Source organism: Acanthaster planci, linkage group LG17, assembly GCF_054643075.1.
Source record: "Acanthaster planci isolate LZ-2023a linkage group LG17, COTS_SCS, whole genome shotgun sequence".
Classification (NCBI taxonomy): domain Eukaryota; kingdom Metazoa; phylum Echinodermata; class Asteroidea; order Valvatida; family Acanthasteridae; genus Acanthaster; species Acanthaster planci.
The window spans coordinates 880883-893902 of record NC_141793.1 but is presented as its reverse complement, the minus strand read 5'-3'; the positions used below and the strand labels follow the sequence as shown (position 1 = coordinate 893902).

The 13020-nt window shown below is 42.2% G+C and overlaps 1 protein-coding gene across 8 annotated transcripts in view; it reads left to right on the top strand.

Moving 5' to 3' along the window:
* Window positions 1–13020, top strand: part of LOC110976690 (corticotropin-releasing hormone receptor 1-like) — an 84967-nt gene that overhangs the window by 51664 nt on the left and 20283 nt on the right. For 4 of the 8 annotated variants that reach the window (XM_022230210.2, XM_022230185.2, XM_022230194.2 and 1 more), the window contains exon 2: window positions 6131–6305. In XM_022230210.2, coding sequence (XP_022085902.1) covers window positions 6131–6305 — 175 coding nt within the window. Of the gene's footprint in view, window positions 1–233; window positions 371–2054; window positions 2142–5173; window positions 5520–6130; window positions 6306–13020 lie in introns of those variants that run through there. The other 4 variants (XM_087147749.1, XM_087147750.1, XM_087147751.1 and 1 more) reach the window with 3 other exon arrangements.

Genomic DNA, 13020 nt, shown 5'->3' with positions numbered 1-13020 from the left:
ACGTGATTTTGATTGCTATTGGTACCGCAGGAGACTATCGTCATTTTCTGTCACCGATCCATACAACACTTCTATATTTAGGATTACTGCTACCTTGCAGAAAAAGATTTTTATTCATTTTTACTCTAATCTAGTCACGATTATTCACAGTGAAAAATTACCGATGAACTGAATTATAAAACAACAGGTCAAGAGGGTTTCTAAAGTTATTCAGGTAATGCCCTTTTTTCCAGGCTCTACCGCGAGGTTTAATCCTTCACCGTGCAAAATAATTCTTTCTCAAGGATGAACAAGGAAGGGAATAAGATGGAAAAAGATACCCTTAGACCTGCCCCAGATCTGTCTCAACTGGTGAATTCTAATGTTAGTGGTGAGTTCAGCTTCATTATATGCCGAGGTCTCCGCACACCAGTTTCCGCTCTCTTTATCACATCCTGTCGTTGACAATGAGATACTGTCACTGTTGCTGTTGTGATGAAGGATTTAACCCCCATTCCTGGGAATGGATATTCCTCTCTTTTCGTCACTTTCACTCGCTTCCTTCAAACAGTTTTCCATTCTTCCTGGACGCACCATGCAGGTTACACACTAAGAATGCTTTCATGTACTGAGAATGCTCTCCTCCACTGAATCGCTCTGTTACTGCATGAAAGACTTCCTGAAGGCTTGTTTCAGTATATCAGGACTATACTTGTTCCAAGGACCTCACTGTGTCTCGCACTTGTGGCATTTCTAGTACATTTTTGGTACGGATCCCATTCGCTACATTTGGCACTTTGGTTATACTAATTACTTCGTACATTGCTTAGGACACTTTGGACGCACTCCCCCAATTTATCTCTAGATATCAATATGAGGAATAAGTATACACGGTGATTAAACCTTCTTGTTTAACTGTTTGTGTTGTCCTGAGCAAAGAGCCGCCAAGAAGTACAGGCAAACACGCGTCATCCTTTACCATTAATTTGGGCCATGGCTAGCAATTGCTGGTATGGTTTTCGTATACTGTCCACCTTAAAGTCCACGTGGTTCAGATCTCAATTTCTGAAAAATACCACCTGGGGAGAGAATGTTTTTTTAATTTAATATCGAGGGCTGTGCGAGTCTGTTAGGTATGCTGTGCAATCATGAGAGTTGCAAATGGTATATATAGAAATTAGTAGGTGTTTTTGTTTCAGTGATCAGTGAGCTTTCCATGAGAAAGTGCTCAAAATCCTGAGTAGAACACTTCATTAAAATTCGAGGCTTACTCTTGAGTAAGGTTGACCAAACGCGATGCCATGAAGTTTCCACTCATTTAAGAGAAAGAGAAAGATTCACAACGTGTGTTCCAGGTACAATTTGCGTCACGGGCTCCTTTAAGGCAGCTTAAAAGCCTTCGTGCCGGAACCTCGTTTTCATGGACGAACTAAAGCACTCCCGTCACATTGGCTTATACCGTCTACGGACTAAGAAAGCTGCAAAGTGGGACATGACTGTGTGCATTGATGTACAAAGTGCGAAGTCTGCTGTAATGGATCCCTTTGATTTCTAGTGAGACATTTTTTACATTACGAGGTGGAGTGTAGAGCGGAGTTAATGACAGCTATAACCTGTCAGTTGAGGACGAAATGAAAATGAGTCAAATTTGTCTTCTTTTAAGTTGAAGATCTAACTCCAACTTGATCCATCTCCTTGCTGCATAGTTTGGTCTTTATTGACCACAGGTCACACCTCTGTGCCAATTTGGAGAGAACACTCATTAAGCACTTTCTTGTAATAGTTGTTAAATTAACCGAGCACGAATTGTGGGAATAAAACTCTCTGACAGAACAGGTTTGCAGACATGCTGATTAATGATCGAACGGTCGTGTCACGGGTGCACGTGCTCCGCGACACATTTATAACTAAACATGTTTCAGGTGCCTTGTGTTGGCATGATTTCTCTATCGATCGTACGATTGCATGTAACTCGTGCCAAATCCCAATCGTTATTCGTTATCATCTGTGACATTGTGCGCCAGTAGCGATGAGGCACATGGTCGCACATCAAAGCTGCGTGTTCAAATATAGTCCTGTCGAGGGAGGCATTTTGTCGAATGTTGCACATGCTTTAGGACTTTCAAGGCTCATGTTGTCGTTAGCTCGTCACAGTATCTAAGGTAGGCATAGCTGTGCTTTTCACGAGCCTTCCAAACGTTTAGTAGAATAATCAAGCTTAAGGAAAAGCCTTGTTTGAGGGAAGTTATAAGTGTGATGGTACTGCACTTTTCATTCTCAAAGAATTGGTATTATGTCTATGGGCTGCTTCCCTTGTTCGTCAACTGGACCTGTCTGTTCAGAAGAGACTTCAATTAGGCCTATCTCGAGTTGTGTGTAGAATCATGCGAATTTGCGAGCCATCCATATTTAAACTTAACGAGCCATTCAATGTATAGCAATTTGGCCATCTTTATTACGCTATTGGCTGTGATACTTAACCAATAACGGATGATCCAGTCACTGTTCTCACGTATGCAAAGGACACCAGCTTTTAAGATACGTGTAGCTTTTCTCTTTGGTTGTACATAGCACTTATGAAAAGTACGAGGAAAGTTAACGCCATCTTTTAACATGAGAGAGTCAGTCAAATTATATTGGTGCCTTTGATACCATAGTCTCGATACTAAGATTGGGCTTGAGAGGGCCATTAGAAAGATTCTTTCTTCACAAGTCGTCTGCACTTTTCCCGTTATGTTCAGCGGAGGGCACTTCACAAATGGCGTTGTTGAACACGGACATGCATAAGCGCTCGATCACTGGTGTAGTGCTTACCTATAAACGTCTATTATCGACACCACTGATCGAATTTCCCAATCCAGCCATTATCTGTATTTTGACTTCCCTCGCTCCTTCGCTCACGTCCATTAAAAGGGTATCTCTTTTTTTCTGTCCACTTTGTTTTCTTTCGGGATGGGTTTGTGCTGGCGCCATACAGTGTAGACAGGTATTGATGGATACGTCAGGCGAGACTCAATCCTGTGTCATTTACTTGATACATGCAAGCACAGGCGTCTTCGTGTTATCACCGATACACGACACGATGTAGAGTGCAGTTTTAAGGAGGTGACAGGACTCCCTGGCTCACCGCCCACACCGTGTCACCCTGTAAAGGAGAAGCAGTTTGGCATGCGAGGAGCGCATTTCCTCTTAACTTGAATATGTCTCCTTAATGTCTCCCTCATGACTTCAAATCTGATTATAAAATGAAGCAAATGGACTGATCTTAGCTGAGTGGCGACGATGCTTGTTTTACAGTGTGGTTTGAAGGAACTGAAGAATTCAACAGCTGAATACACTTATCTACAGGTGTTATTATAATTTCGTTACTTTCAAACTTTCAAAGCAACACAGCAATTTCTGAGAAATGAACAAAACTCCATCGTGTTGTATATGTGTCTGTTTTCAATCTTATTTGTTTTTTAATTGGCATTGATAGCATGTCTGAAAGTAAAGTTGTTGGATGTCCTGAATAGCGCATTACTGCTGCCGCTGGGCACCAGTTCCAACTTTATTCCCTGGTGGCAGCGGTGGGATCACATGAAATTATTTCCCAGTGTCGATGTCGCTTAAAGCTTCAGTATAGATTAAATCGGCGAAGCATCTTACGTGTTTGGACTCAAATTATTCTCGTATTACGGCACCCACTCGGCTCCGCTCGTATGCGCAGCCTGGCCTGTAACAATATGTCGGTCACGAAATACCAAATTTCTAGTCTCCACCTGGTCGGGGCTTCGTTGCCGAGGGGTACGAAAGCGAATCAGTAGAGCAGCAGTGTTAAAATAGTGCCATGTAACTATTCACGGGCATGCTTCTGCTTGTTTTCCCTGGCGTCTATACGTAACATCGTCTTTAGGATGCAATGACGGGCGTCGAAATGCCTGCTTAGGGGATATGAAAGAAATATTACCTCGGTTTTACTAGGGGTGGTTGGATCGTTACCAGCACGGTCTAATCTTTCCAAGGTACCAATGATAGCTCGAACTTTGCTACAGATTCTTCTGCAAGTGCATGCTGAGTGTAACCGATGATGTTCTAAATCATCTTCCCTTGTTCTAGTCGATGACTGGGATTGGCAGAACCCTTGAATGGAGTTGAATTCAGATCAGTCGTTCGTGCACAATACAGTTTGGTAGCATGCGGTTGATCTTGCTTGAATCGTCCAAAATGATATTGGCATTAGCGTGTGTTGACACACCAGATTGCGTACTACAGCAAAACTTCACACGTTCAAAAGGTGCTGGGGATCTGGTACTTTATATACCGAAGTGTGACGTCACTGTGAACAAGAATGTGCAGTGCCAACGAACAGATTACGTGCGCGTATACTTGGTTCACGTGCTGGTTTGTCGCTAATGCCTTTTACACTTATAGCTGTGTGTGTGTGACATATTCACTCATGTACTCAATAACGCAGTCAGAATAGCAATGGTTGATGCTGTCCTTCCAGATAACTTTGGTCAACCACTTGCCCGTTTCCATTAGTGACTTGCTAACCGGCAGCTCTCACATTAAAGGCTACTTGTACGGTTAGAAACGATGTATGTATTTCTTAATAAGACGTGGCGGGACCATTCCACTCTAGTACATCGATAAGGCACCACTTTCTTCAGTCATGCCCCTTGAGATTGAACTTTTATGGTCTGGGGTCCCAGCTGTATTGATCTGAGTCGAGCGATTTCTTCGCTTGGCCATATCCCTCGGAGGCTTGGTGATAAAACCACAAGATAGGTGTACACTTCGGTTGTTTTTTTTAAACATTGGCGATAAAATGCACACAATACGGTTGCCATAGCGACACCCATTTTCTTCTCTAGGGTACTGAGGAGCACTCGAAAACATGTTGAATCTGCCGTCGAGATAACTTCACGATGTGTAGCAGGTTGTTTTTATCAAATGCCTGGCTAAATGTTTTGAGAGTGTTTTATTATAGACGGTGTCTGGGAAATCAGAGAAAGTTTCTTGCTGACACTGTTTTTCAGTGAAATAACAAGCTCCAAGAATATGCAGTTGCCGTTGGTCATTCTTATACCATCACTGACATTGGCTTCAGTATCCCTCCGCGTGCCCTGTACATCAATTGAATTGCAAATGAGCGTCGTGAAGATCACGTGACTAGCTTGTTAGCTTTTTATCCCCTGGTCGTGCGGGCACCAAGGACCAGTATAGAAGGTGAGTCTTCGTTTCAGCTGGCCATATCTCCGCGTAATTTGTCCCATCTGCGAGAACATAATACCCGACCGAATAAAAAGTCCAGACGCTACTTAATACTTTCGCTCAGTCCCTGCTTACCAGCTTGTGCAGCCGATAGGCATTCTGACATGTTGTCCCGTGGCTTTTGCCTACACAAATAGACCTTGACCTTGTAGAATATATTAGGTTGGTTATCAAATCGCGTACTATCTGCGAAGGATGGGCTATCTCATAAGGAAGTGTTTGTGATATCCAGTGAAATATTGCTACTGGTCCGTTGCACTTCTTTTGTATGATATTCGTTGAAGGTAAGTGGTTGCTCTGACAGTCTGATGTTTTTTGTTCTATTTTGAGATAGTCCAACTCAGTTGGCTCTTTAGTAAACCATAAACAATGAGTTATCTTAGCGGCTACACGACGTTTAAAATTGAATACCGAGGAGTTTAAAGTAAAGCTTAAGCTTACTAAGGGATGATGTCTTTAATTAGCTGAATCTTAGTTGTACTGAAGTTTAATATCTGTTCTTGGAGATATCAGACAAACAAATGCTATCCAGTAGTCAATTCTTTCCATCGTAAAATTTGACTCGTGATTTTCGGATTGCAAGCCGCAAGCAGAATCGTGACCAGTACCACTCTTCTATTTAGTGCTTTAATCTTTTACCAGATGAAACATCAAAATGCAACAACTTTTCTTTTGTCTCTGGAGAACTGCTCATCATTAATCGCTGTAGCTATCGTCCATAGCAATTTCATGCTTACCTTAATTTTTTAAGATTGCTTGGACTTTTACAACTTTGGAAAGATGTTTTTGTCAATTTCTACGAAATATGTGTAAAGCAAATCTTGCTATAAGTTTGCATTTTGGATTTTTATATAGTTTAGCCTACTTAGTGGAAAATTTCCCTTTTTTTCTACAGACACGTCTCCGTGTGTACGTCTTGGTGTATTTCATGGCGTTCAACCTAGCCGTACCGGGAGCTGAAGGCCAGGACGATGGGATGGGCGAGGATGATGTAGGGGAGTTTATAAAAGCTAAAAAAAAGGAATGCACTTTGATGTACGAAAATGTCTCCCTGCCTGGAGTTTCGAAAGGTAAGCATGGCTTGAGCTCGAGTGCCGATGCCGTCTTGTCTTGTAGTTGGTCCTTCGTTCTGTTTTGGCGTCGTGGTGGTTCATTGGAAAGAATGCAAGTTGAGTCATGCGCACAGTCTGTCATGTCCCACTTTCAAGTTGTCTCAGTGTGTTCTGTTTGTTGTTATGATTGAGGTTTAGTTCATTTTTCTTGCTATTTTCTGACTTGTACGCATGTCCTCAATCTGCATCGTGTCTTTCAGGCTCTGCTGTGCCCTTTTAACATTCTACTCTGTGGCATACAATGAGGTCAGTTATTTTCATTCGCTATAGTACAGAATTCACTACCGATACGTACTGAGCGACGATTGAACAATAACCCAGTCTGTGCAAGGATGGTTACGTTGCATTACGGATCTAAACTGGGGAAAATGTCGGCAGGTCTTTAGCACTAGTCACTGACAGACGTAAATATCCCTACTGAAGGATTAATCGCCAAACAATATGTACATTTTGATGTAGCGATTAGCATTGAACATGCATTTATTGCGTGTTTGTTTGTTTGTTTTGGAATGAAAACAAAGGCCTGGCTTCATGTAACGGCACTGCACAGCTTTATTATTATCATTGTTATCTCTTCAAAATCAAAATCATGTGGGACCTCCCACAAATACGAATTGAAGGGCCTACGTTTTGCTTGCAAGCTGGCTACTCACCGGCGGGCTTCGGTGTTCCGTCACTCTTACATGTATCGCCATGATTATCGGCTGCTCTTTTGGGGTCATTTTTGATGTCTGTACACTTCAGTCGTCTCATGAATTGGATAGATATTGGTGTCTGGCGAACCCTGCGAATGTGCAGTTAAAATACGTATTTAGTTAAAATACGTATTATTTATTGTGCTGGTTTGTAGATCCAGTTGCCGAGAAAAGTAAATGAATTGAATAAACGGTCCGGATCTGCCCTTCGGTATCCAGTCCGGGGCTATGAAGGTTTTAACCAGGAATTTCCAATCTTTGGGATTCCCATTTAGTTTACCATCACCTTCCTGTCCAACGTCAGTTCGAGGCCCCCTCTCAACCAACCAGAAACCCTGAAACACCCTTATGCGTGTTGAATTTCCCGGACCTTGTGCACCAAAGTGGATTGGAATTAGATCTCGCAGGGTTTATGTCCTTACCCTTCAAATCATCGAGACAGCCGCTGAGTACTAGGTAAATCCTCTAGCATTCGTGCCAATATCCTATGTTCAACTGTGTTTTTGGTGCAACAACGATAGTACAACCATTCACTGTACGCGAAGGCGCCGACCCCTGTATGGTCGCAGACGTCCGTCTTATATTCCATTCTGCTAAAAACTACCGAATTTCCCACAGGAAAGCGGGCGGTAAGTTCTCGGTCGCATCATTTTTCTATCGGTTATTGCAGCCACGTACATCATCGTATTCTGTTGCAGTTCGGAGTCGGTTTCCGTAACGGCATGAGGGGCTATCACGCCCACGGTCAGGGGCGACAAAGCGGAACGGTCTAGCCGGCATCGCGGGTCCCACTGAGACTTAAGTCTGCAACTCTGGGTACCACATGATCTTTCATCATGTACATGTATGCCTCAATTTCTCTTTGCTGGCTCTGAGTCAGTTCTTTGGGTATGTATACGGAGATTAGGACATGATTGTTGGCAAACCTAACCACAAACCGTTTCAGATTGCTTATTAAGAAGAAAGATTGATGGTGATGCATTTATCTGCTGGCCAGTCATCGATTTTAGTTTGGTATCTTGTGATACCAAAGATCCAAGTTTTTTATTTTGAATTGGTATCCTCGCGTTTTCAGTAGATTTTTAAGGAAGATCAATTCCACTCCAGCGATACTGCTGTTACACCTCACGTGTGTCTAACCGACGCGACCAGTCTGTTTTTGTTTATTCTTTTTGGTTTCTCGGCACCAAAATAGCTTCCAATAAGGTACTGAAGGCGGCCCGTATACATGATGGCGTAATCCCGACTGCTTCCTGTCTTTGGCTTTAATACCTCCTGTCTTATTACATAGGAAGGTATATCCATTTACTTTATGTTGGCACCTTGTGACACAAAATGGCTTTACTAGGCCAGTTTGTTTCTCCCTTTAAATGTATGTTCTCACAAATGAAGTATGTCGTTTGTGCATTATTAGCGAAGTTCCAATGGCGTAGCTCCTATGACGTTAGCCTGTTTCTTGACACACGAATCAAATGACACCTTCTTAGGTCGTCGCTGATTGGAAGATTCATTCCCGTCGCACCTTGAAATATTGAAAACGGAGATCTTTGCTTTGAAAAATTGACCAAGGAGTATCCCACCTACGCTGTCAAACTATTGCATGCTCGTCGTATGCTGCGAACCCCGATGTGGAGGTTTGCAATTATACAAGTCGCTCATGAATAATCCGAGGCATTTCCCACTTTGGACGTCGTGATAGAGCCCTGCACTTGATCTAGGCTGACAGATGAAGTTCTAATGACTTGAGTTGAGTGGTAGTGGATCTGTTAGATTAAGTTTGCTCATTTTCAACCTGCCCTCGTTTTTTATTCAATGTGGTACTTGTGTAAACAGAAGGAGTGTGTTTGATTTAAGCTAGGGTTAAAACAGGTCAATTATTCTCAGGGTGGAGAACGGGAGAAGGAAAAATCCTTTTCAATTTTTTTCTCTTTCTGCTTTCCTGATGGCCTCTGTCTTGTGCCCCAGATTTTTGTCTGACAAGCGTACAATCCCTCTGTGGGAAATCTGAGCTGGTAATGAGATCAGCTCGAGGGGAGGAAGCGACACCGTTGGTCATTAAGGAGGTTGATTGCAAAGAAGTGAAGACGTTATACTTGTCCCCGGTTCCCGATGGCCCATGTTCCCCCTCCCGAGTCGGCTCGGGATGCTGCAGCAATCAATCAAACAAACAAACAAACAAACAAACACCCCAACAAACACCCCAACAAACAAACAAACAAACACCCCAACAAACAAACAAACAAACAAACAACCCCCCCAACAACCCCAACACCCCAACAAACCAACAAACAACCCAACAAACAAACAAACAAAAACATGAACGACCAAGTGTAGTCAACTAGCCTATATGTGCATAGTCCACAGTCATGTGGTACATGTGTTTTATTTTCTGCTTTCTGTCTGCACTCAGATCTTTTGGGCAGGTTCACAAACATACTCCTGGGCAGACGTTTGTAACACACTCTGTTGCTACAAGTCACTGTGTTAAACCTTCTTCAGGTCTGAACATTTTTGGAAAGATTTTCAGAGTTTTTGTGTTTGGCAGAACCTTGCACGGAAGAACAAAGCTGGACCAACTTCGAAAATTTCATCAGTTCTTTTTGTTATGACCAAACAATGACTTTTCGATGGAAACAAGTTATTACGAAATTGAAGTCACGGGTTTGGATTGCGAGTGAAACCTTGCATCTCGTGCTTCACTTTGCTTACAAGGTTCCTCTGCCAGATAATTGCTGCTGAAACGCAGAACATGCTAGTTGAGGTTCGGCCAATTTATGTCTTTAGCTGAAGTAATTAGCCGAGTTGCAGTACCCGCGAACTTGTCTGAAATACATGGAAGTTCTGTAAAATAACTGGTCTTATCTTACATCACTAACATTTTAAGATAGTACTGTGTTCTTCATTGGAAAAGTCGTTGAAAGATCATGATCTTGAGGCCGGGTCATACTTGGATCGGAAACGAACACGAGCGCGAATTTGCGACGTCAGATCAAATAAATTGATTGCACTGCGAATTCGCCAAATTGAACACATTTCAACTCGAGCGAAATTTTGCTTCAAATATTGCTTTCATATTGGCCTCCAGTATGAACCGGCCTTTACGCAGTTCTTAATACATTACTGACTTTTTCTTTCGTTACCTATATTTCCCCCTTCTTACCCTTAACCCATTCGCTTGAATTATTTTACTTCTTCGAAACAATTGCCAAGTCTTTGAAGTCTCTAATATTTGTCATTTGATACCGCAGCAATTTCGTTTCGTGACTGGAATGCCATAAGCTTTAAGATTCTCCCATCTATTTTTTCCACTTTTCACAGGCATTCGTTTCGGCCGGGGTGATATAAAAAGAAAACTAAAATATCCACAGCAGGATATGGATTTCAGTCCTGTCACCGTCTGTTTAGAGTATGATACTTTCAGCTGTTTTCCCGAAAAAGAAGAACAGGTTAAGCGCTCACAAAGTATTGTTACGAGACTGTTTTTGTCTGGCCGCGTGCGGTCGTCTTTGGTTACAATTTTGGTTTGCAACAACAGTGCGTTGTGATTTCTTCACCCTGCGCATATTTTCACCCCGAGTGTGACACATGTTCCATTTATCGCTCAGTTAATGCCATAAAGTTGGAATATATATATTTCAAAGTAGCAGTAATAATTCCCCAGCTATGCATCACCATGCTGGTAAATTGTAACTGGCAGACAATTCATAGAGATGATGTGATGTCATTGATGGGGAATACTGTAAGGCATGTCGCGGTTGGCTGAGCTATCAACGTACATAAATATTTCGACATAAACATGGCATTTTCCAAAGATGCCAGCTTACGCCGCGAGCGAAATGTGACATTACGATTCCCTTTTTTTTCTTGCATATTTACACGATGTTAAACGAAGCGGGATCGCCGCAAACGTCAACATGAACATTGATCGGAAACTGACAAAAATGTCGTTGATGGTTGGTCTTGTGTGTAGTCACGGCCGACTGGGCTTCATCGTGCGCTCGTTGTTTGGCGTACGTGTCTCTGCAAAAATCATGTTATCGGCTGAGCACGACTGGCTGGCGATTCGCTTGGGAAAAGATCCCGCCATTTCGATCGAAATACTCTTCGCATGGTCTCTTTTTAAAGGGACTCTGCTGTCACACCGTGTTCAGCCGTTCTTCATCACCAAAGGTTTCCATTGTGTTTGGGAAGTTTTGTTTTGTGTTAGATCACATGAGTAATCACTTTTTCTTGTATGCTACAAACACTGCGAAGCTAGATGAACAGTTTAGCCTTTGGAGTATTAACATTCAAGGTCATCTTTGTGGTATTTTTGACAATTAAATTAGTTATTTGAAATAACTTGGTATAACCCTTCATTATTGTTCTGCAAAGACAGGTCTTTCTAAAGTAAATAAGGCTGTCGACACTACTAGTCTGAATACTACCGCGACATTGTCTGCTATGCAACCAGTGAGCTAGACCTTTGTGGCATCCTCCTGATGTTCCAAATTCACTTTACCTTGGCAACCAAGTCCAAATGCGTCTCTTGACGGGGGCCTTTTTTTATCATAAATCCCACGAGGCTGTGAACTTGCGTCTCTTTACGACCTTGCATTTGATCTGTTCCCCCCATTAATGACACCCGTTGCCAAGGCTCCTCGCAATGTGTTCTCTTGTGATCCGCATAATTGTAAATTTCGAACATCTGATATCTGTTTTGATTTATTTATCTTTTCTGCATTTTTATGGATTATTGGGTCATAAAAGTAGTGGAAGCGAAGAAGCCTTAAGGGTTACCGTGGGATTTGTCGTCACTCTTGTTCGCATTACTCAAACGATCAGAGCCACATCCCCCTTTTGTAGTAATCATTTCAGACCCTGCATAATACTTCGGTTATCGAGGCTGAAAGTGCGCCATTTGGGAACTTCTAAGTTGGTATCTTAGCTACTAAGACTCAGGCCTCAACTAGGTAAGTGATGGATGCTGCGTGTGATCAAAGACGTAGTAGAGACAAAGTGGAGCACTGATGCATTCTTCAGCAAAAATCCGTTAGTTTCATATTAAAAAGTGGTTATAAACGAATATCCAACATTGAAGTGTAGCCTATGCATGCTATCGTGATAGCAAACAGTAAAAACTGTGTGTTTTAACTTGAATTCAGGTTTTAAAAAATGCAATCGCGTAAAGGCGAATAACATAGGCCTACTGTGTTTAACCATTGTAAAGCACGAGAAGTGAAAATCATTATTAGACAAGGAGAAATTTAGCTCTCTTGTATAGTTGATGCTTGAGTTGTCATTGTGTCAACAGCTGGGTGGCGCCAACTATGGAAGACTTTCATGAAAATTGGATCTTGCATAAATGTTATCTTGTCGAATCGTAACAGCTGAAGTATTACCCAAATTGATTGCAACCACCCGTAAAAAATATTCCTAATCAAAACAAGGTATCGTAAAGTATCTTCTCCAGCCAACCATAAATTTGCCTCGACGCCAAACGACGATGCACCCTTTGTATAAACCCAGGGCAGACTTTGACGAAATTGCCCACAACTGCATCTTTTTTAGCGCTGGGAGTGTTTATTTTTGCTCGTGCCGCCAAACGGGGAGAATCCATCGACCTAAATGACGTCGGCCTTGTGATCTTGTCAGATTACGCAGAGATCAAAGACACGCTCACGTGCCAGTGACGCTTTTACGACCTTTGGAGCACGAAAATCATTGTTTTCATCATGGCACATGACATGAAAATGGCCGCGAAATCGCGTATGGTTCATAATTTTATCATTTAAGTGCCTGGCCAAACCTAATGAACATCACATGAAAGTTTGCTTCCTCGAGGTGCGAATAAAATTCTTTCGAAATTGACGATGCATCCGTTGCCAATGTTTTGTTATTAAAGAGGGATTCTCTGGAAAATTCGTTCTTTGCAGTAGATCCTTCGAAAAGTTTGACACAAATTTACCCATATATAGACCCTGTTCCTAAATACAATG